Below are 24,301 nucleotides of genomic sequence, written 5' to 3'. Positions count from 1 at the left end.
GTCGGGCTAAGGTGCTGTGAGCTAAACAGACATCACTCCTACGTGCTTCAGTTTACACCGACAGAGAGAGAGAGAGAGAGAGAGAGAGAGAGCAGAGTACCACTGGTCAAAGACAAGAACATGGCTCCAAACACCTTTATTCTCACAGTTTAGGAAAAACAACTACAGAACTCAGAGAAGGGTTACATGCATTGAAATTACATCTTCCATCTACTTAAATAGGATGCAGCACTTTTCCCATTAGGTCTGTGCCGTGCATGTGTATATGTGCTTATGTTTGCAAGTACGTGGCAAAAATAAAAAAAAGAGAGTGTTTGAGAGTAAACCTTCTTATCAGGGATGTGCAGGTCCAGCCCAGCCATTTTGAGTGAGCGTCAGAGGGTGAAAGGAGAGCTCGCTACTGTGCTGCTGTTCTGCTTAGAGGCGTCACATGACCACAGAATAAGCAGGAACAACTGGCCGACTTAAGACAGACACAGTGATGATTTCTTTTGTGGCTCACTGACCCACTCGCTGCTCCGCTTGCCCAAACAACAGAAAAAGAAAAAACAAACACCTGCTATTATGTTCACCGAAAGAAGACAGTTTCCAGAATCAGGCCACCGATCATTGTACGACAAAGAAAAGGTGAACTTCCGCTCCATTAGCACTTTAGAGGATTACTCATTCGCAAGCGTGAATTCATAACGATACTGAACAAATGCCTCATAAGCAAAAAAAAGAAAAACTCGGTAATACATGTAGAGGGGTTTGTTGGCTGTACAGAAACAAAGAGAAACTTGCAGAAGCAATACCAGAGCACAGAGCACAGTTTCCTACTGGGCAGCCAGTTTCCTTATGTTCATGATCAACCTCTTGCAGTATTCCTTGTGGTCGACGGGCTTCACCTCCATCACCGTGGCCTTGATTCTGGATTCATCCTGTGGGAGAGGACGAGAAGAAGAAAGCCGCTCATGACGTACATTCACTTTCTCTCGCTGCACAACCAGGGGTCACGGGAAACAGGACGTGCCTGCTGCGTTGCTATTTGAGCGCCTCCACACTCGCACGTTGCTATTTTGAGTGCACAAGTGCATTCACACTGTGTGCGGCCACATGGAGCGCACAACATGGACCAACATGATGCGGCTGCCATCTCGGCTACGAAGAGGAGGGGGGCAGGGAGCAGCGGTGGGTTTTAAGACAAGTCAAAACTGCGGCCAAGGAAAGTCGGTGCGTTGTCAACACTGATTGTGTGTTTAATTTCCAATGCCGCAATGACACAGGAGACACACGCAACTAATTAAAACAATCAGTCACTTGGTCCAAATGTCCTTTCCGGTGTGTGCATGTTGGTCATGATTGATTTAGGGCAACGGCAGTGTCAGAATTTACAGACGCTGCCAGTACCAGTAAACCGTGAGGCCTTCATACTACAGGTGAGGGGACTGACTGACATATTTGATGTTGGTTCCATGTTTAACACTGACATGTATGTATGCAGCAAGTAAACGCATGAATGAGTAAACAGCCATTTCAGCCTGTAGTAGTCCCCAAGGCTAAAAAACTGTATCTTACAAGCTACACAATGTAAATATATGAAAGTGAATCAGAACTTATAAATCAGAACATCACCCCCAAAATAAATGATGGTGAAGTGAGAGACCACTTTCCCATTCCGGGTCAGAGATGTGAACGCTGCAATATGTGAAATAATTATCAGCGGGAGACAGATGCAGACATCTTCCCTTGTGCTTAGACTGGATCATCGAATTATGCTGCTCATCAAATGAACATTTCACAAAGGAAATAGAGGCGTCGTTTAAAAGCATAACTTTCTCCACAGCCGTCTAGACAGTGGAAGGTCATTAGTACCAGTAGCGTCATTCTCTCTCTGTTAGAACGCAGGTTACTCTCACTTTATCTCCACTAGTCTTCAGCTGCTGGAACATACATCACCTTCCTCTGAATAAGTGCCCTCATACCCATTTGTATGATGCAAATAAAAAGATTATTTAATATGTATAAAGAGAAATAACAAGCTATGAAATAAAAAGTTATCAACATGGAAATAAAACAGAATTCTGATCTGGGAAGATGTTGATAGAAGCATCTTCTCAACAGATTTCTTTAAATAATGTCGTTTTATCTGTAGTTTATCTTAAACCTAAACTGGTGATTTCTCGCTGACCATTATTAAAGTTCTTCTACTCTGGGTTCTGGCCTGGAAGCAGTGGTGCCGCCGGTGGGTGAGTTTAGACGAGCTGTGTTTGTACGTGAGCAGCCAACACTTGTTTGTTGATCCACACATTGACATCTGGGCCCAGTGTGCACATACACACATAAGAAAGCACGAGAGGCACAACACATTAATTTGCTCGGCTGTGACCTTTTCCTAACAACATTAAAGTTGCCAGCGTGCGCTCACAGAAGAAAAATAACCGTTTCATACGAGCAGAACAAGGCGTTTCATCCCCGATACGGACTTTACCATGGAGCAGCGGGGATGAAGAGTCACTGGAATGAACCAATATCTAGTGAGCAACTTACAAATCTGTCCGAGTTGCTCTTTAATTACCCGTCTCACGTGTAACCTGCATATTAGATCCTGGCACATGATGATGAGCCGATGGTTATTTCGAGCTCTGGGAACTGGTTGATCTCTGGTGAAATACAGAGCCAGCAGTGCTCAGAGGAGGGGGGGAGGGAGAAGTGTGACGAACCACCTCTCGACACTCACACCCTCAGCATGTCACTATAACCTAAGAAAGGTGTAACCATATAATCAGCAATTGTCACACAGAGCAGATCTATGGCGACAGTGTGAGAAATATCCGCCGCAAAGTGGAAACAGACACGTGAAGGAGATTCAGTGACATAATCTAATTACAAACCTACACAATGAGACTTTAATAACAGTTTGAATATCGCTGCCATGAGCAGGCGTCCCCGATTCCACTTGAATACAAAATCATCCATCACTGACATTTTGAGTGACAACACAATTGCCTGTAAACAAGATCGGAATGATATCAAAATATTGTCAGTGCCTACATGAGACTTTGATTTGGATTGGTGTTCATTACATTATGCATCACGCCCACATGAACAAACTGCTCATCAGCACTTGTTTTGATCAACGGCAATTAATCATGGAGTGTTTTGATCCAACAGCAGCGAGAGGACGCAGTTATTAAAAGTGCTGCTGGTTGATTTTTATTTCAACCAACTAATTGATTAATTGGGTAAATTTGAACGCTGTGTGTGTGTGTGTGTGTGTGTGTGTGTGTGTGCGTGTGTGTGTAAATAAAATGTGGATGTTTCCAGCACACAGACTGACCTTTAAACGCACCGTCTATGTATCTTCGAGCTGTAATCTCATTACAGGAGATAATTATCATCCCCTCATATGACTGCTGCAGGGTCTTTATTACCTCAAAGCAAGAAGATTACATGTTTTCACCAGTGCTTGTTTGTTAATTAGCAGGATTACACACAGATCTACTCAATCGGTTTCCATAAACCCCGGTGGAGAGGTGAGGCGTGACCAAAAGAACCGATTGAATATAGAGTGGATCGGGGGGGAAACGGGCGGATCTGGCACAAAGTTCAGTTTGAGGTTCTCTCAGCTTTCTGATAAACACGCTCAGAGACTTCTCGTCCAAACTGACGTCTGCCTGCGATTAAACGTGAAGGATGAATCATCACCTGCTGAGAATCTGCTTTGTCCCACAATCAGCCTACACAACATTGTACATATGACAAGCGAGAGCCGCCCACAATGGCCGGCTTGTCACACTGAGGAGGAGAAAGTAAAGTGAGAGAGGGGCTGCAGGTGGGTCTGCAGAAGGAATATGGGGGGGGGGGGGTTTCGAGGCAGCAGCCAATACCAGCTTGCAGCCGTGCCACGGGCAGCTAGGACACAGTGGCCTCCTCTGTGCGTCGCAGGCGGACGCTGCCCCTGGCTCGGCTCCAGACTTCCTGCTCGGGGTCCCAGCCCAATCAATTCTTTTATGTGCTTCCCCTCAAAGCGAACCTCTATCCGTGTGGCCGACAGGAAACAGTGGCCGCGGCTAATCTGCGCGTGCACCGTTCAAACACTCAAATTATTCTTTGAGATGAGAAATGGTTGCATCAGTTCAAATTTAACCGGGGTTGGTTTTGTTAATGAACGGGAGAACGAAACAGTAAAAACATAAAGAGCCACTTTTTGACTCTTTGGCTAATGAAGGCGGGTTGGAGCTTTAGGGGATCAAGCTCGTGCTGGGACGACAACAAACCTGCCGGCGTCTCATCGGGCTAATGACCGTTCCTTGTTGTACTTACGTTATACGTTTCTAGCTTCACTCTGCTGCGGAAGATAAACGTGTGGAAGTTGGCTTGTTGGAAGATTTCATCAAAGGCAGTTTCATTCTGAAAGTGAGAGAAATATTCTAAATCAGAGCCGGCAGTATAATTATATATATCTAATATATATATATATAGTCTGTTAATCAAATGGGAGTTTCATCATGTTATATATTGGGTGGCTGATAAGTGAATTCTCAGAAACGACTCCTGTGACTTTCAAAGTAATTATTCCTGGAAGGAACAAAGCACAGTAGGTGTCTTAACACAAATTTGTCTGAGCATGTTTGGCAGGAACAGAGCCTGAAGTTAGAGCTCTCGCTCTGGCCATCGTGTTATACGAGGAGGGGGGGGGGGGGGGGCTCACCGAGTCCTTGAGCTGCCCCAGGTAAGCTGCGTTCTGGCCCAGGATGGCCTCTGCACTCTCCTGGAAGCAGGTCACCCACTGGTTGTCTCCATAATCTGCAATGTTAGCCTGACGGAGCAAACAGAAAAAGAGTTAACAGGTAGAAAGTTGAATCCATATTGAACTTGCAGACTTGATAATGTAAAAAATGACTTGATATGAATCGATGGGATCTCGTTCATGAATGACAAAGATTCTGCTGCATTATTAATAGAAACATCAGCTGCATTTAAACAAGTTCTCCTACTTTCTCCCTGACTAAATGAAAAGTTTGTGTAAAACCAGGTGATTCAGAGCAGCAGCTCCCGGCAGTGAGGAAAATAAACCCAGAGCGCGAGACACTGAAAGACAGAAGGACTAACGACAACATGAACCCACATTCTCACTGAAAAACAACAGATTCAGAATCCTACATATACAAATGTGCCCTCGTATACATTGTGTATAGGGATCCATTGTGTGAGACAGAAGTTGCCAGATGCTTCAACCCACCAAGTAAAACACAACTCTCCACTCTTAAGTCATTACATCCTCTAATTAGTGGATATTCTGCTGGCAGGACGTAGTCACTTGCGATACAGACAGTGGAAGCAGATTCACAGCTTATGCTACAGCTTGTGAGGAATAACAATATGTCGTCTGGTGAGAGCCACAAAACAAGAGCCGCTCATTTCAGATGCCAGGCTTGCAACCGCTCTGATGCCGACTCAGTGAGTTCTTGTTTTGCCATTTTTCTTTTAAATAATAGTTGTGTGCAAATGAGCTGAGAAAAAGGAACGTGTACTTGTTTACTGCTGCATGTTTCTGATAAATGACAAACAGCACAATATGGAAAGCTGCAGCCATTAACCCCATACAGCTCGACTGTAAAGAATCTTAGATTAAGTCCTCATTATGCTGCATCACAGGAAATTCAACTACACAGAGCAGGATGGGTTGATGTTGGACCACTGGGGTCCTAGAGGACAGTGAGAAGACTAGGGAGAAAGACGAGGGAATGAGAGGGACGACACCCGAAGCCTCAGCAGGAGCATCTGTTCAGGTCTATGCAGGAAGAACAGGGACTTAAGATATATGCATTTGAATATAAATACACTAGTGTGCGTGCATGTGTGTGTGGTGTGTGTGGTGTGTGTGTGTGTGTGTGTGTGGTGTGTGTGTGACAGCTGAAAAAGAGCGAGAAGTTTCAGGGAAGCCGTCGCCGAGTCACTTACCGACAGGATGAGGCGGTACTTGAAGTTGGGGAACTCTTTGTCACACTTCTCACAGCGGAACATGCCATTCTGCTGGTCCACCACTTTCTTGTTGCAGTCTTGAGTCGGGCAGGCCTGGTACATGCAGTTTTCCTTGCGCAGGTACACAATGGTGGCTATGCAGGTGTAGTAGTCTGCCTGAAAAAAACAAAATCAAAATATACACATGAAAAAAGATCTGTGCTAAATATAGTTACTGAAAGCCTCTTCTCACGAGCTGAAGTTTTCTCCTCCATTTTAGTTTTTTCTTGAGTGTTGAAAAAACGGTATGAAATGAGCATTACACATTTCCAGCAGTGTGTAGCCGAGTATGTGAAGCGCCAGGAGAGCCACATCTGTGCAGTAGATTGCACAGGTTACACTCCCCAACCAGAATCCTAATGGCTCCGACACAAATGCAAATCAGCAAGGAGGCTGTTGCTTTTGTGAACGTGGGGACCGTGAGCACGTAAAACAGGCTTCAGGAAATATTCCTGGTCAGCGGGGAACCCCCCCCCCCCCCCGGGCAAGTGACAGGAATTACCATCGGACAGAAATAGAGGAATTTAAAAAAGAAGCGCAGGGTATGTGCTGTAATGAAGAGAGGAAGAGTTTCTACATGTATACAGAAGAAGGTCACATTAGCTCTCCTCATGTGGAACACTTTAACTTAATGCACACCAACAGATAGTTGTCTGTCCCTAACAGCTGATTGTTTCAGACAGAGTCGCCCCCCCCCCACTACTAATCTCAGCATCGGCTGTGACAACAAAGACGAGACTTGGTCCCTGCCGGTTTTGATAAAGGCTAAAAGTGCTTGTTCAGGGTCAGGGAGCAGAGTTTAATGTCCAAGAGCATCAACCAGTCATTAACGGCACCAGGTCAACGCAATTATGTCGACTATGACGAACAGATTAAAGCCACAGGCAGCTGTAATCAGTTTTTAACAAAGGGCTGAAAAAACGCCCGGACATTCTGATTAATTTTCACTCACACTAACATTCGTTGAAGAGATAAACAAGAAGGCAATTTATTCAAAAACAGAAACATGCCTCCAAAGTACGACGGAAATCCATTCTTTCCTCCCTCGGACCATAACATTAGAAACACGAAAAGACATTAGACCCCAATTAACTTCTAAAACAGGACAACTGACGCTGCATGTCACGTTGGGTGGATAAAAGAGTGTGTGACAAATGTCAGGAAAAACTAAACGAAAGAAGAGAGGAGCCGTCTCTTTTTAATTACCATTTGGATTTCAAAACAAACCAACCCAGACATCCACCTCAATTAATCAAGTAAACACCTCATCAAATTAGCGCTTGACTGTCCAGCTCCGAGGAGGAAGAGGGGGAGGGGGAGGAGGAGGATGGAGCTGGAGGATGGAGGAGGAAGATGGAGGAGCCTGTTTCTCGCTCCCGTCATTGGCCTTTCCAAATGAAGTGTCAGGGCTACAAGAGGAGGGCGACTGCATACTGTCAGCGAGGGCACGGGAGCAATGTGGAAACTTGAGATTGTGACACAAAGACTTTGTGACAGGGATAATTAATTGCAACAGACTTTGGTAGCGGGCGGGGGGGGGGGTTCTTGTGAGGCCTGACCCTCCGTGCCCCTGTGTATGGGATGTCTCGGAGGGGTTGAGGACAGCCTCGGCTCCTTTGTCAGAACCAGGCCTCATCACATGCCTTGCTGAGGAGAGGCGAGAGCCGCTGGAGCCCAGGGTCAATCTTTTCCTCCTCCGCAGCAGCAGGGAGCTAATGCCAGGAGAAGCCTTTCACCTGACAGGGGGCTAATGGTTACAGTCAGGATTTGGAGGTGAAATTTGACAAGGGAGAAGAAAAACAACGGATGCGACTGCTTAAGCTCTATCGGAGGCCTTCAGATGACAGAACAGCTGAGGCAGGTAAATTAAAGAGGAGGCGACACGAGGCACAATAAACCGTTAGCTGGTCGGAGAGGAGAGAGAAACGTGAAGGCACCAGAAGGAAGTCAGGGTCACTCACAGCCTCGGGCACGAAGAACAGGAAACTGACATTAGTCTTTCACCAAAACATATTTTCACTTAACCGAGGGTTTAAGATAACTACTTTATTTTAATTACTCGTTATTTTCTGAGGCACAATTGATCCTTAAGTCTTCTTTAAGCTTCCGACAACACAACATGTCCTACATCTCCAATGTCTTCATCTCGTCTTTTACAGACACGTCCTTCTCCCGCCTCTCGGTACCTTATCATAAGATCTTCCGCTCAGGTCAAATTAGCCACCATAGACGATTCATAACACTTTGGGTGAGAGACGGGTTCCCTCCACGGTGTAATAAAGTAGGGGGGATAATAAAGAATACATATTACTTTACTTATTTTAAAGGCGGTTATTCCATTTCAGAGGGCAAAGAATAGAGCGTATGTAATTTCAGGGATATATACGGAGCACTCAGGCCTCTGTGCAGTGATATTAATGAGGAGCAGAATCAGGAGTCTTCGGGGGATCAAATTTTCATCCCACATACCCGGTGATTTTGATCAATCAATGATAATCAAGAGGCCCTCCGTCGAAAAAGCAGTGACAAGGTGACTCTGCAGACGGACTGTACGGACCTGCCACGTGTACTGGGAGGTTTTTAAATTAACTATGCAGCTCGACTGCGGGCGCTTCTATTTGTTGTTTGGGATTCAAACGCGGGCCTTTTCCCTCGTCCTTGACTAACTTCAAAGAGTCCTCCTTGAATAACAATATGTCTGGGGTTACCACAACTGGAGCGTTCGAGAGCGTCAAGGCAAAGCCGAGCACGTTGCGTACCTTGTCTCCGTGCCCCAGGTGCTCGGTCTTCACGTCGGAGGAGGTGTCTTCCAGTTGTGTGTTTCCACCGCCGCCACCTTTAGCCTCCGTCAGAGACTGTCCGTCCACGGCGTGGCCCCTCCTTATCGTACCTACGGGAAATAGAGAGAATATCAGTTACCTGCCGAGTCGACCCAGGTGCAGCTTCAGGGACACTAGCTGACAAAAGTATTCGTTAGAGATTAGTGAAGATCTCACTTGATTGCTTTCTGCAATTGCTAGATAATAGTTAGAGGTGCAGTGCAATCTCTCTGTTCCCTGGTTGCTGTGATTATCTCACTAATTTTGTCTAATTAACAGCCAAAAGCTCAACTATTTTGTTTAGTATCATAGACAAAGAAGATACTCTGAAGGGATTTTCTGGCCTTTTAGCTTTCAAATGTATTTAAATGTTAATCTGTCATTTGATTATCTAAATAAAGAGCTGCCAAATAAATCCATTAATCAACTAATCATTTTAACTTTGTATAAATTGGGTTTAGATTAAGCATTCCATGATGCCGACAAAATCAGACTTATGATACAGTTAAAAAATAAAGAAATATATAATAAATACATATTCATTTCACATATCCTTCTATAAGTAGAATAAAAGCTATCCTTTTGGGGATTTATTGTTTAGCCTTGATCGTCGTTGTTTGAGCCAGAGCATCCATTTGTTACTCAGCTGAGAGCAGGGCGAGCTAAGAGGCTTGTGAAATGAATCTACAGCAAAGGGACAGATGAGCCGGCCGGGGTCAGGGCTGCTACGGAGATATTAGAAACCCATTTCTGCCCGATGGTCGCGGTAATTCAGGGAAGACAAAGGGGAAGGGGAAGAGAGAAAGAGGGGTAGCGTGAGAAGACCGATGAGTGCAGGTAAAATGCAGTTGTGGATGGGTGGGTGGGTGGGTGGGGGGGGGGGGGGGGGGGGGGGGGGGGGGGTCGGGGGAGAGAGAGAAAGTTTAAAATGGTTAGAGAAATCAATAACGCTTACTAATCTGTTGGCCACGAGGCAAAGTGGTGCACGATGGGGAGGTCGGCTTGTAAATACAGGGAGTGAATGCCTTGCTCCTGGAGGCATGACTAATTGAAAATATCCCCATTAATGGTTCACACTGTGGCCTGAGCAACGCAGAGGCTGCCAGTTTCCCCATTACTAATGACAAATGTGACCAATTTGCTACGGTGGCACCAAATTCCTCACCAGTGTACCTGAGCTGCTTTGCTGTAATTGTTCCTGCCCCCCCCCCCACTCAGGAGCTCGAGAAAGAAAAGAAAATGCATTCTGACAAATCAATTGAGACTTAATGGAGATAGCATCTCTCTGTCACGGCTCAACATCTCTCCGAAGACAGATGTTCCACAGAGGAGGGGAGTGACGTGACAACATGGCTGAGGTGATTAAAAAAGAATTAATTTTTTTAAAAAAAGGTATGACTGCTTCACTGTGTTGGAAATGCCTGTGATTGGATAGGAAACAGTGAGAGGCCTCCGGTTTTAAAGCCCCTGTCGTGTTTTTTATCATTGCAGACAGCGAGGAGCACAGGAAACAGAAATGGCACCGAAGACAGTGATCGTGATCGATGAGACAAAAGGAGGACAAATTAGATCTGGCAGAAAATGTGCAACGTGAGTCAACGGAACTCAGGCAGAGAGGCAGCGCGGCAGCGCGGCGTCGGAGAGACGAACTAGAGAGACGACTGACGGGCGACAGACGAGCATGTGCACGCCACTGACATGTGATGTGTCAGTGTGTCAATGCACAGGGACAGGACAGCAGCATAGACATGGCAGAGGAGGAGGAGGAGGAGGGATGAAGGGATGATGGGAAATGCTGTTTGCAGCTGCAGGGAAGAGGCTCTAATGCCTCAGCTGAGTGGCAAACACACAACAAACACGATTACCCCATGATGTGTGAGACATCTGCCGGTGACTGACATGTGGTCAAACACGGAACAGGCAGCAACTTGAAAGAAGTCGAGGCGGCAGTTTGTTTCCCTGCGTTTACTTTTCATTTATGTTTAAATTAGATGGATCACACAGGCTGCAAATGGAAAATCATGTATGTCGGAGAATACAACAAACAAAAGAATATATAAAATCAAGCATTTACATGTCATCCCTGCACACGAGGACTGTTCTGCCTGCATGAGTCACCGCTTTCATTTGAATGGCTTTGTCCTTTACAGAGCTTCACAGAGAAATGATATCATGGAAAAACAGAACCCTTTAAGTTTTTAATGTGCTGCAGTGTTTTTCTGATTGAATGGAATTGAAATTGGCAGTTAATGCAAACTGGACTTCTTGCTCACATATTACTTTACTGTGTTTCAAACAGACTTTACCTCAACATATACAGAATATACAAAGATAGTAGTAGTCTGTGGGACAAAGGGACAATTTACGTCTCTCTGAACATTCAAAGGCAAAGTGTAGCTTTAATCTCAGTGTTTTGAACTTAAAAACAATCTTTATAAAAGTGAGATTTAAAAAGTGGGCTTGATATTCAGTTTTTTAAGGTTGTTCTGCTGATTCCTTTTGTATTCGTTTTGTGTATAAAATATTAGAAAATTGCAGGGGGAAAAAGTTCAATATACTTTTCCAGAAACCAAACAAAGATTTACAAAGAGCGCATTTGATTCGGAAACCCAAAGACATTCATTTCATATATCTACGACAAGGAAAAGCAGCGAATCCTTACATTTGAGAAACTGTAACCAACAAATATTTTGCCTGAATTTCATCTCTTCTATTTAAAAAAAATCCCTTTGACAATCGTGACTAAAAGGAGAACATCAACCTCAACAGGAAGCTGATTTGAAGGATTCTTCACTGTGTCCGACGCCTACGAGACCAAATTGGGTTCAGAGCATTCAGCGAGTCAGTGACTAATAACTCAGGGATTTTGATTGTGACAAGAAATCTTTATCCCATCAATACCACACTGCAAACACATGATGGTAAAATAACATTCAATTAAATCAAATCATCAGGCATCATGTTCATAAGACGACCGTATTATAGCTTGTGTGCTACTCAGCTGATTAGTTGGTGATCCAACTATGTGTTCCGTGTGTGGGAAAATACCAGAGTCATGAAAAGGCAGAGAAAATATCAGTTTGGACTTAATAAATAAATCTGACACTAATCGAGGACTAAGAATAAACATAACAGAGAGTTGCTAACAGAGAAGTGATGTGTGGGAAAAGGCTGCTTGCATCTCCCAATGTGCTGTTGCCACCTAATGGACAACTGCCTCTACACAGTTAAGATGGACGAGAGTGAATTTGATTCCTACACTGATAATTTACTGTAGATTAATTCTGACTATTCATAATTCAAATTCTTGATACCTACACCACCATTCTCAGAAGTTCAAACTTAATTCCAGGTGTATTAAATTGAGGCTTATTAAAAGATCTCTTGAACTAGAAAGTTCTGATGCAGAATTAATGGCTGTTTTGACAAGTCATCTTAAACTCAAATTCTTTCTCTTCACAGTAAAAGTCAACGAGAAATTCTGGATCGTCAAACTTTGTTAAGAGAAGTTAAAACGGCTCGTGCTGCTGAATGTGTTGCTATATTTACAAGGCACGGGATTGGCTGGTTTACTGCCCCCCCCCCCCCCCTTAAGAGACGCTGCCACAGTGTACGTGCAATAAATTATAAACAGACCAGACTAATCACTTAGACGCCTACTATTTTTATAATCTATATAATTGATTAGTCGTTGCAGCCTTAGTGAAGTCTTATTAAAAAAAGAGGGTAGGTGCACACAACACTTGCAAACTAACAATGCACCAGGAGCCCAGATTAACCCAAGGATCAGGATAATTAGTGCACAGGGCAGCATTCTCATTTGAGGAAATTAAAGCTATTTTCATCTCTGCAGGATTAATTAGGGCGACGTTAAAGGAAACTACTCGGCTCTTCATAGAAAAAAACACTGGAAAGTGCTGAGCGGCTTCGCATTCACGCTTCAGAAGTTTGAGTCAACGGCTCACCAAGGATCCACGATTCATTTGAGGAGGTCCTCAAGGTCTGCTTCTAAAAAACGAAAATTTAAACTGAAGACACTTGTGCATGAGTAACACAAAGATGCTTCCGCAGAAATGGATGTGCAGAAGAGCTCAACAGAGGCTGAGGAGATAAGGTTCGGGGGTTCTTCTGTGCGAGAAGTAAAATTAATGATCGAAATAGTTAATAGTAGCAATAATTAAAAGACAGGGCTCTGTGAACAGGTACCATCCTGACAACCGGGCTTATCAGCAACACCACAGCAGCTCGCAGTCTGCCGGTGAAAACCCACTGTGACAACTTGCTTCTCAGCAGCACATACTGCATCATCTCTGGAATGCCGCCTAAAAATAAATAAACAAGGAGGCCGTTCTCTCTATTCCCTTCCCTGGCTGTGTCTCACCTCTCAGACGCGCTGCATAACAATCCTGTCTTCCCTGTGGCTCTCACTACGACTGACTTGGCTCTACATTATGAGTCAGGTCCGGCCTCCCACCATCTGTGACTTTAAACTGGTCATTAGAGGACGCCTTCCAACCTGCAGGAGCTCCCTGTCCACGAGGACCCGCGTGGGCCAACACTTCTGCAGAGGATAAACCGACACCAGCATTTAAGGGTCATTATCTCCACGCGTCCAACTGAGAAGTTAGTGGAGGAAGTGGAGCGAACAAGCTTCTGTCATTAAGCAGAAGAGAGCAGGGGAAGTGTGGAGAGCCTGTGCTGCAGCATGGATGAGGAGACTGGTGCAGGACTTTGTGTTGCTCAGGTAGAAGAAGGCAGAAAAACCCAGGAGAGGTCCTTATAATACAGCATTTTTCTATTGCTACCAAAATGTAAAATAATCCGCTTATTAAACTATAATGGCACTCAGTAGAGCACATAACGATTTGAAGGCCTTAAATTCAATCAAGCTGCACCAAAGATATCTATTTCTTAAATGTGCCTGATATTTTTTCATCAAGTTCCAAGAATTATTCCCCCGGAAAACTGTAAAAAGGTTTTTTCAAAATGCCCCATTTCACATCGTTAAAGAAGTGGGGGGGAAACAATCCCAGATCTGCCCCCTGATAAGGATCAGCACCAAAATGTAATGAGTTCTTATTTGAACCGTACTGAATCCTGCCACCACGTTTAGTGGAAATCCGATCAGTAGTTCTTGTGAAATCCTGCTTACAAACAAACAAACCACAAAACAAAAGGACCAAAGTAAAAAATGAATAATGGTAGTTTGCAGGCATTCTGGGAAATCACATGAGAAAATATTCACAGAAGCCAGAGCCTGGTGCTGAAACCATCAAGTGGAATTTACTGCGAGAGAAGACGTCTGACTGATGAGGCACAAACCAGTGATTTCTCTGAGCCGCCTCTTTCTCACCTGCCAGGTTGAGTCACATTTCACTGCTGTGATTATGCAGATCAGTCCCACTGATCAAGTGCACAGCGATCAGAGCTGGCAACTGGTTTTCTAATGTTTAATGCAGACTGGTGTACATCGGCGGCCTGTATTGAACAGGCTTGTTCTGAAACTATCAGTGCTGCGTATTTAAAAAGGTATTTTGTAGTTTTTGATATGTTACATCACTTGACTAAGCTTTAAATGTGTGGATGACTGGTGTAAATATTGTAGTTTTTAGCTGTTCACCGTCCTTTTCTTATTGGTGCAGTGCAGGTAGCGACGCTGGGAGGTAAATAAATGAATCCCGTCAGACAGAAACAACCGGATCTTCGCTCGCTGATACAGACATCTGCCTTCATGTGACAGAGGAGGGGCAATCGGGACCTGCTTGATCTCCAGGGTGGGGGGGGGTCAATCAGTTCGCCACAACGCGGGAGGGACGCTACCATCACCGCGCTCCACCTCAGTCCATGTGAGCAACGCCTGCTCCATCAATCACGTGCCAACTGGCATCACTTCTTTTAGCCCGTTCACAATGCATCTCTATAAACCTGGACACCACACACTGTCTTTCTTTTAGGGTGAAAAAATAAGACTTCTCCACACCCCTGGTGCAAAGGAATTAAATACATACAGCGAAGACTTATTTCTGATCATGTTATACAGCGGGGAGAAGAAATAATTTAGGAAAATGAGGAATCGAGGAACTGGCACGGGAGCCCGAAGAAAAGATGAAAGCTCGGGTCTTAAATGTTTCTCTATTCCTCTGCAAGACGAGCCAAGAGAAAATCTTCAAGGAATAGAGTCACATGTCTTAATTGTGTTACTGTAGAATAATAGAATCTGCTAGTAGCTGTGGTTCCTCTGACGGATTCAGCTGTAGCACGGTACGAGTGACTACACGTGCAGATAAACACAGATTTTAGGGACATCTTGGATAATCTGCCCATCATTCTATGTGGGAAAGGGAAAACAAACATGACGGAGCATATGTACTCAAACCACGCAACCGCACACAGGCATCAAGATAAAGAATATCCTACAATCAACATAATCACACAGAAATGAGTCTGGATTTCATTTAATCTGCAAAGGCGATTAGAGGAGTAAAAAAAAAAGGGTGTTTTCCACAGATCAAGTATGATTTCCATTTATATGTAACGCCTCATCGACGTCCACCCCCCCCCCACATACACATTGTGGCTAATGGATGAAAGCTAATCTTGATAATGAGAATCAGAGCATGCACTCTCGCAACTTGGGAAATGGAAACGCGCTGTTAAAACCCTTCAATTTCAACAGCAATACTTGTGTGAAGTTTGGCTTCCGGGGAGAAAAATAAGCCCTGTGGCATTAAATGTTAAATGTGTACCCGTGTTTTTCACCTGCTGTAAAAGCACTTTGTCATGAGTATACAACTCCAATGATATACAAGCCATTTACTTCACTACATTATCTATGGCGCTCGCTCACCAGCCTCGGAGTTTATACGCCTCGGGGATGTCTGGGTTGATCATCACGGTGCTGCTGAAGGATGCTGAGAGGGAGCGGCCTCCATAGTCGGAGACCTTCGCCCCCTTAATGGCCACGACGGGTTGTCCAGAGCCATCAAACTTCTCCGCCTGCACGAGGAAACAGAAGAGGACAAACCACAGACAATGATTTTAACTTTGCTACTTGTATTAACTGGATTCTAGTTTGTGGTTTGTTTATCAAGTGCCATCTATTAAAGATTAATGATTTACAGAATTCACACGCTGGTGGTGCTGTTTAATTTCCAGTGGGGCAAAGAGGTGCTCATAGCAGACTGTATGAAAAGATGGATGACCTGGCAATTACCTAAAAGTTAAATCAAAAATTGTTGATCATCCCCTGGTGGCTGGTTGCAGTACAGGTCATAAACCTGTGCTCCACCTTCTTAGAGAATAGGACCAAATTAAAGTCAGAAAAAGCGTTTAACTTGTTAAAGTCATTTTTTGACGATGATTCCTGCCATTTTAGGAGGTAATGGTTTGTATATTAAGTTTGGTTTCCATTATTTGATGGTTATTTGATAACTCCTGACTGGCTCCCCACCAGGACCACAACTATGCAGACGTTTTTCATTTTGTATCTTAATAAAACAGTCTGTGGCCATAATTACAATGCTAACATGCTAATAATGAACAGGTATAATGTTTAGCATGTTCACAATCTTACTCTATCATTTAAGCAAGCTCAATTTGCTGAGACTCAGGGAAATATCTTCTTGAGCAGAGCACATGATTTAGTTCAGTTCCAACATTACTTTCAGCTTGTTTTTCAATAATTACTTATTTACTAGGATTTTCCCTTTCATAGTTTTTCATTTTTATTCACTGATATAACCTGGGGACACAAACTGAGGTAAAGCAGTAATGGAAAGAGAGGAGGGGGGGGGGGGCGCCACAGAAAAGCATTCAGAGTCGAGGAAAAATATCTCAGACACTTGCTGCTTGGCTTTGCCATTGTTCTGTAAAAACTACACAGCTCATGCACCTCGGCGTGTCCCTCTGGAAAAGAGGTAACTGTCGAACAAACAAACAGGGAACACTGTGCTTCTTGTCAGGAGGAGAGAAATGGTGGCAAACTCAGCACAGTCCCTCTGAGCCACAGGTAAAAGTCAACTGCAGGAGCAGCTACTTCATCACCCGGTGACAGGGAGTTCACTCGACTATTACTGCCTCCGTTAAAAACGGAGCGCACGGTTAAACGTCTTCGGTTCGGAAACTGCAGAACAGTGATCGGGAGAAACGTGTTGAACAACCTGTTTAATTAAATTCCCTCTGAAACCAATCGTCGCCAAAACCTTAAGATAAGAAGCTTCACACAGGTGGAGTTTATAACAGGTTTTTGTACTGCAGGTGCTCATCGTTGTGAATGTGAGCTTTAGCTTTAGTTCGGCTTAAATCATTCAATCCAAAATAAGTCTTGAAATCTCTTTAAGAGTTTGACGAATTCACCGATCAAAGACAGTTTGTTTTCTGATGGTGTTCTGAGAGGCAAAAAGGAATCATCACATCTGATGCATTATGGAGCCGGTATTGATTTTCATCGGCCATTTAAAAAGCTCCACGTCTCCACCGTGTACGTAGTTATTACTCTCCATCTCAAGCTCGTACTCACTTCCTCTCCCCACAGAGTGACAGTCACCAGCTTGGCAGACATGTCCATCAGGTCGAGCGTCCTCTTGGACACCTCTTTGTTGGACTTTGTGGTGAGGCGGGTCACCTCGTCCACTTTTTTGCACACTCCGATCACATCTGCATAAAAAAACAAAAAAACAGTATTACACATGAGCAGGAGTCGTCGTTTGGATTTGACTTTCTCTCTCCTGACAGATTCACATTGTGGCACATCGATTGCATCACTTCCTGTATTGACAGTGACTGCTGAAGCGTGTAATCTTGATTTTGTGCCGTGAAAATATTTGAAACTATAAAATACAACTTTCAAAACAAGCCACATATAAACACTGGTCTGCAGAAGCATTAAAACCAGTTCAAGCTCTCAATGTTGTGGCTGATCCATGCATACGTATAATAAATATTCATTGTGGTGTTTACGCCCACAGGTCACGCTAGGTCCCACGGTTTCAGGCACAAATTGCCTCTTGGGAAATAAGCAATTCACTCATTTCATACAGGTCATCAGTCTGTACACCAGCTACTTACATCCATAATGTAGGAGAGAACCCGGGAAGTAGGCTTTAATTGTTTCTACAAACATATTTAATCGATCACACTTTGTTGACTAATGCAATCAAGCACAATGGATGAAGAGAGATTCATATATTTGTATTAAGGTGAGAGTGGCATCACCGACATCAATCATCTAAAAGCCCCCACACCACAGAGAAAAGGGATTTCAAATGGATTTAACTGTGATGAAAACTTGAACATTACTTCCTCATTGATGTAAGCTTCCACAAACCAGTTAGGTTGCAGGAAATATGATCCCCAGCTCACAGGCTGTGAATTACCTTGTTGCATAATGACCAGAATTAATTTTTGCATGATGTCAAAGGGAAATGACATCATTTTATCAAATTAGACAGGTGTGAGGAGGGTTGTCATCATTAGTGTGTAAAGTCATGAGTTATGGTCCAAAAACAGGTTCTGTGGTGTCAGAGTGACCTTAGCCATTTGTTATGTTGGAGCCGGTGTTTCCCATTAATTACCAAGACGGTAGCAGCCCAATGGGGTCTTACTTGGCCGGCATCAATTCATAACACTAAATTTCAACATGTCTCATAACAACATAACATGTGGCGTCATTGTAGAGCTGTGTGCAGCGCCCCTCTGCGGGCAGGCAGAGCGTGGGCAGAGCATCAGTAGATATTATTCTGGTTGTGTTTTGCTGTGACAAGCTTCTCAGTGTCTGCTGCTGCACGTGATCACGTCTGTAAACACAAACTGCCCTACAGCTGCCTGATGGGTTTGAATGTAGATAATTGATGGGGGGGGGGGGGCTCCTTACCGACGACGGCATCTTTCTCTTTGCTCTCCAGGTCCCCGATGGAAACAAACTCGCACTGCACCATGGGCACGTCACCGCTGTCCTCGCAGGGGATGAGGGAGGACTCTCCGTTCAGCGTCATCTCGTAGTCGTTCTTCACCGACGTGTACTGCTTGTTGGCGATCTTCAGGGAGGCCTTGGAGATGTAGTAGACCTGGCGCACACACACACACACAGATGCAGCACGTGTTAATCAGAGATCAGGGCGAGCGCTGCACCTGACTGAATGGTGCAAACAAGATACGACTTCAGACAGTCGGGGGGGGGGGGGGATCAACACAGGCTGGCAGATGATCATAAGCTGCTTATTGTATGGGTACAGTTCAGCCAGATGACTCATTCACAGTCTCTGTGGTTTTAACTCAAAGTGCTGGCAGTGGTTGATAGAATAGTCTGTGGCCAAATCGCTCTTTAACGGCACAGTGAAAGTAAAGTTTCGGTTGATCACCGGGACACCCTGGATACCCGGTGATCAACCCTGGAGCGCTATCTGCAGCATCATCTCACCTTGCCGACCTCGGCCAGGGTGTAGAACTTGTCCACCTCTTGGTTGAAACCAGTCACTCGTATCTCCCCCTGTCATCAAGTAAAGCATTTGAAATTAAAAGTCAGGACATGCACAACGCTCGATGTGCATAACGTGAAACTGGGACACTCACGCTCTCATCCACGAGCTCCATGGAGAAGAGTTTGCCATCACCGCGAGAGTTGCTCCATGTTCGGATGCTGCCCTTGTTGGTTACACGGGCGCGGATGGTCCACCTGTCACACGCACACGAGGCTCAAGTTACGTTTTTCGTTTATTAATTCAGAAACTCAACCTTTCCATAACATGCCCCTAGTGGCCCTTGGTACAGTGATCTTTATCATTTACGTGCCATCTCTGCAACAGGATCACTCGTTGGGAAGAAAAGCACAGGTTTGGCCAATGGTTTCCTCTATGGCAAATAAATCTTATTCTGTACGAGTCCTGCACGGTTGTTCTTCAATTGGTAAAATGTATCTGGTATTTTAACCTCTGTGAGAAAAACCTTTATGGTCCCACTGTGGCTCAGTTGTTCTCACTTTCTCTTGCCATTCATGTCATAATAGAACCCAACCTCTCGGTATCAGATTACATTTTGTTCGATATGAAAACTTTTTCCCGATCATAACACAGAAAAGGAATTTTCGGGGGGTGATTTAGAAACGGTGTCATTGCAGAGTTTGTCCAGCAGCTCACGCTCCGCTGCTCTGTCAGCGCCGTGTGCAGCACATGTAGCAGAGCGCTCATCACCGCTGAGCAGATGGTGCTGCAGAGTCAAGCTGCGGCTGCACAGCAAGCCGCTAACTTGTTTGTGAAATACATTGCTGCAAAGTTAATAAACAAAGATCTCATCATTTTTGCCTTTCCAATTCCACATGTGTTTGTATGAATCAAATCCAGTAATGGTGACGGTCTAATTGAAATGTTCAAGGAGCTCTTCTACCTTCCTCCGACGTGTGGAAGAGCAACGTGATGGTGATATATATCCACCAATGCCGTTTTTTGACATTAAACTGGCTGTTACATAGATTTTTTTGAAGTCGGACATTTGCGTATTTGGGGATAGTTAAAAAATAATTTGGAAAATAGAAACTTTCAGTGTTCATTAGATGAAAAAACCAAGCACTGAGATCCCATCACAACTTTCATGTTTCTGTTCAATCTTTGTTACTCATCACACGACATAAACCAGCACCTCAATATCATTTTTTACACCATTTCTTCCAGTGAAATAGAATCTCATACCACATTAAAGAACTACGGCTTTGCAATGAGCAGAACTGATTCAGTGGCACATTGCATCTGTGGCAGGACTAGAGTATAGCATCAAATTTAATCATTTAAATTTTAACACCTCACCAAGGTCTCGTTGGTGCTTAGTCCCTCGTTGTGTTTTCTTTTTACTGCAGTAATGTAATGCAGCAATGTGTCGTTACTGCTCCACACGTACAAGCTTTGACAGGACGTAACATACTCACTTGGACTGGTACGGGTTGAGGCTGGCGATGGGTACAATTTTGGAGCTGCCCCCTGGAGTACTGGGCACAGCAGATGGGGCCTTCTTCCCGAAGTCTCTATTGGAACCTCTGTTCATTGCTGGGGGAGCGAAGCGGGAAATAAATGATCCATGAAGCGCCGGGATGGAAAGAAGTCAAGAGAGAGGGAAGGGAGACATACATTATTCATCACAGTTGAATTACATAAATCCAATTTCTTTGGATTGCAACTGTGATCATTGTAATTATCTCACTTCATGAGGGAAGTTTCTTCAAAAGACAAAAAGGACTTTAAGTAAATTCATAACCGTCAACTTGAACCGAACAGGATGAATTGACTAACGGAAATCAAAAAAATCGCATCAAACCCGGTTGTTGGAGACGTGTGATCCCGCGTTAGGGAGAGAAGGATGACTCACATTTCACAGAATCGGGCCAGAGTGTGAAACGCTGCAACAAACCGGAGCTGCTCTTCCCCAGGAGAGCGGCGCGGCCTGACTTTGAGATTTCTCCGTTTGAACAGGCGCTGCACATTTGATTTGTGTGCGTCTCACGCGGAGGATTAAAGTTCAAAGTGTCCACTTAAGTCCTTCCGCTTTGCCAACCACTGCACTTCTGGTAATTAAGCCCCCAGATCAAGCAGCGCACACAGAGAAATGAACAATGACTGTGCTGATGAGGAGGGTGCTTTGCCACAACCTCAATTCCCACCCTGTAGATTAGCGGGATGAATACCTGCTATGACGGAAACTAGAAGATAGCAAAAAGCCTTCCGACAGCCGGATTGCACATCTCTCCTGGTCCAGGTTATTTACTATGCTCTGATCCACTGCTTACACTTAACATCTAACAGCATAAATACATCTGTATGATCAGAGAGTTGATGTAAACTCTCCTGGGGGTCAGTGGTGCTCAAGACTTTGTGTGTTCTACTTTGTCTCCAAAATGTAAACAAAAGCAACAGGCAGAGAGAGATACTCATCAACTGTGGATGTCATAACACTTGAAAGCTAAAATTGAAAAGGTTTTTGCATTTTGGTGCAAGTAATTCTGACAAAAGCAGTAGAGAAATACTGCCACCTGGTGGATCTTTATGAAGTCACTCGACTATGAAATGTGTTTTTCCACACACTTCGAATTCTGACCATTGCATGTCCATTTTAATTCATGTTCAAGAGCGAAAATAACTGGCTCTCACCTTCATTTCTATTTTGTTGCAGCAGTGGAGCACGGGGTTCGATGTTTGGAGCCGCCTGCTGGACTTTAGCGTTACCTACAAAGAGGATTTGACATCAGCAATGACTCCACTGGCAGTAAAACCTAATATGTATATTTAATGTATATGTAAATATCAGCTCATCAGCTTATTCATTCAGCGCTGCTTTAAGATAAATGAATCTGTAGGTAGCACTTATTATTCAGGCGAGGGTCCTGAAGCCTTACCCTCTGTGTATGGAGTAGGGTCTCCTATTTTCCCATCAACCTCATCGGCAGACTTGATTACTTCGATTTCCAAAATGATCACCACACGCCTGTAATCAGTAAAGTCCATGAACAACAAAATAAATCTTTGTACAACTCGTAAATTTCTTCTCATTCTTAGCTGTGCAAAAATAAAATAAAGAAAACAGCACATTTATTAAAAATGACTTACCGTCCATCCTTGAGATTATTGGTCACGTGCCTCTTGAGGATACAGATGCAGTTGGGGGCCAGCTGGTTGTCCTCGGCCATGCAGTTCAGCTGGGTGGAGAGCATGAAAGCTGAAAGAAGGAGCAGAGAGTCGGGGTCACACAGCTTGATTCAACTCGGGGGCTCTGAACACACACCCTACACCTCAAACCATTTAAATTAAACTTTTAAAAGTACAGAAATGTGATGTTTCACTGTCAGAACTTTGGCATCCTTATAAAATGGTACAAGGGAATGATAAACCTGTGTGGCACTTTTAAAATCATGTTAGATTGAGATATTGGCTTTTAAATGTCATGCTCCACACATGATGACAACAAACTGAAAAGAGAACAATAGCATCAGATACTCCCTACTTACTTCTTGACAATCGCTCAGTAAAATTAACTATTATATAAATGTACTGTTTTTATGAACTTAATATATCGTACATTATATACAGTATATACATAAAGTTGTCTTTGTGAATGAATGTTTCCTACTTTGTCAATTTGTATTGTAATCAAGGCCTTCTTGAAAAGGGAGGATTACTTGCATTACTTTGCCTAAATATCTAAGGTTTGAATAAATAATGACAAAATAAACGATACACATTGGAAAATGAAATCTTAAAATCGGTCAGTGAATCCAAACTCACAGGACAGTGTGTGCAGCCCATCACTCATCATCACCCTGAAGCGAGCCGGACCACTTCCACCTTCGATCTTGCGAATGTTCTGAAAAGAGACAAAACAAGCGACACTGCTCAGAGGTTTGAAAAGATTCACTTCCCATCTATTGCCTGTCTCTGATATTGTGGTTCTTCATCCTATAAGTGGGCTTCTTTTGTTTAGTTTTGATGTATGACACAAACACAACATCTCTTGTTTTGTTGTTGTGAATAAACCTGCAGCAGCTGAGTGTCTCATACAGTTTGCAGTATCGTGTTTCCTGCATCACTGTTGTTGTTGATGATGATCTTGTGTAAACTGACACAGTCCAACCCGAACCTGCTGCAAACTGTATTATCTCGAATTAAAAAGCTACACATCATTTCCCAGCAGCTGTTGCGCCCTGAGGAAACTAAATGATGCAGCTCCACTTTGCTGTAAACTGATCATCTGAGCGGTTGTTGGTTCCACGTACAGGAGGCGCTGCAGTGATGTCACAACTCGGCTGAAGAAACAATGTGAGGTGCTGGGTTCTATGAATCACTCACCACCAACTGAAGCACAGCGTCGTTCACTCCTGAGCCATTTGACAGGATCTGGAAACACAAGATGTGTCGCGTCAAATCACAATGAAATCATAAGTTTGAGACATTAGCATAAGAACATGTTCTGTCTACACATGAGGGCCAAAACTAGTTTCATCAATATCAAATGTGAAACTAGCACCGAAGCTTAGTTTCACAATAAAACGCTGCCTGACGTTTTAAATAACAAACAAAAGTTAGCATCTAAGCTAATGCTGTATATTGACATTACAGACGGTGAGGCTGTCAACAAACGACAGTTAGCTCCTGCAGCTGAACAAAGACAGTGAGTCACTGGACCAGGCCATCTTTCTACTGGTCGCTTCTTTATTTAGAGACATGTCTCCAGCTGCTGACAGGGACCTCACCTCTATGGCTCCTTCTGTGAGCTGCGTCATGTCTGCGAAGAGGAGGTTGAGCACCGAAATAAGACGAATTCACAGGAATGTTCGCGGCTCGGTGAACAGTTCACTTCCTCCACCGACGATGATCCGTGTGTTGTGTCGGTGGCGCCAACAGCTTCGACAAACCCGCCAAACGTCCTCAGTGCCCGCCCTGCAGCTTCCGCTTCCGGTCACTGATCTGACGTCAGCACGCAGGGAAACTGACGCAGAGACT

The 24,301-nt window shown here is 44.1% G+C and overlaps 1 protein-coding gene across 1 annotated transcript; it reads right to left on the bottom strand.

Moving 5' to 3' along the window:
* Positions 1–313: 313 nt before the first annotated feature.
* On the bottom strand, positions 314–24,233 carry rpa1 (replication protein A1). Its single transcript, XM_053422556.1, is given in 18 exon segments — positions 314–920; positions 4,306–4,392; positions 4,694–4,801; positions 5,947–6,123; positions 8,766–8,882; positions 8,884–8,896; positions 15,673–15,821; positions 17,344–17,480; positions 18,697–18,889; positions 19,243–19,311; positions 19,395–19,497; positions 20,740–20,857; positions 21,956–22,030; positions 22,201–22,289; positions 22,412–22,520; positions 23,087–23,165; positions 23,648–23,695; positions 24,052–24,233. Coding segments are annotated over 18 exon segments (1,806 nt in total). The 5' UTR covers positions 24,082–24,233; the 3' UTR covers positions 314–815.
* Between the last annotated feature and the right edge of the window lie 68 nt (positions 24,234–24,301).

Source organism: Pleuronectes platessa, chromosome 5 (genome assembly GCF_947347685.1).
Source record: "Pleuronectes platessa chromosome 5, fPlePla1.1, whole genome shotgun sequence".
Classification (NCBI taxonomy): domain Eukaryota; kingdom Metazoa; phylum Chordata; class Actinopteri; order Pleuronectiformes; family Pleuronectidae; genus Pleuronectes; species Pleuronectes platessa.
This window is presented reverse-complemented; position numbering and strand designations above follow the sequence as displayed.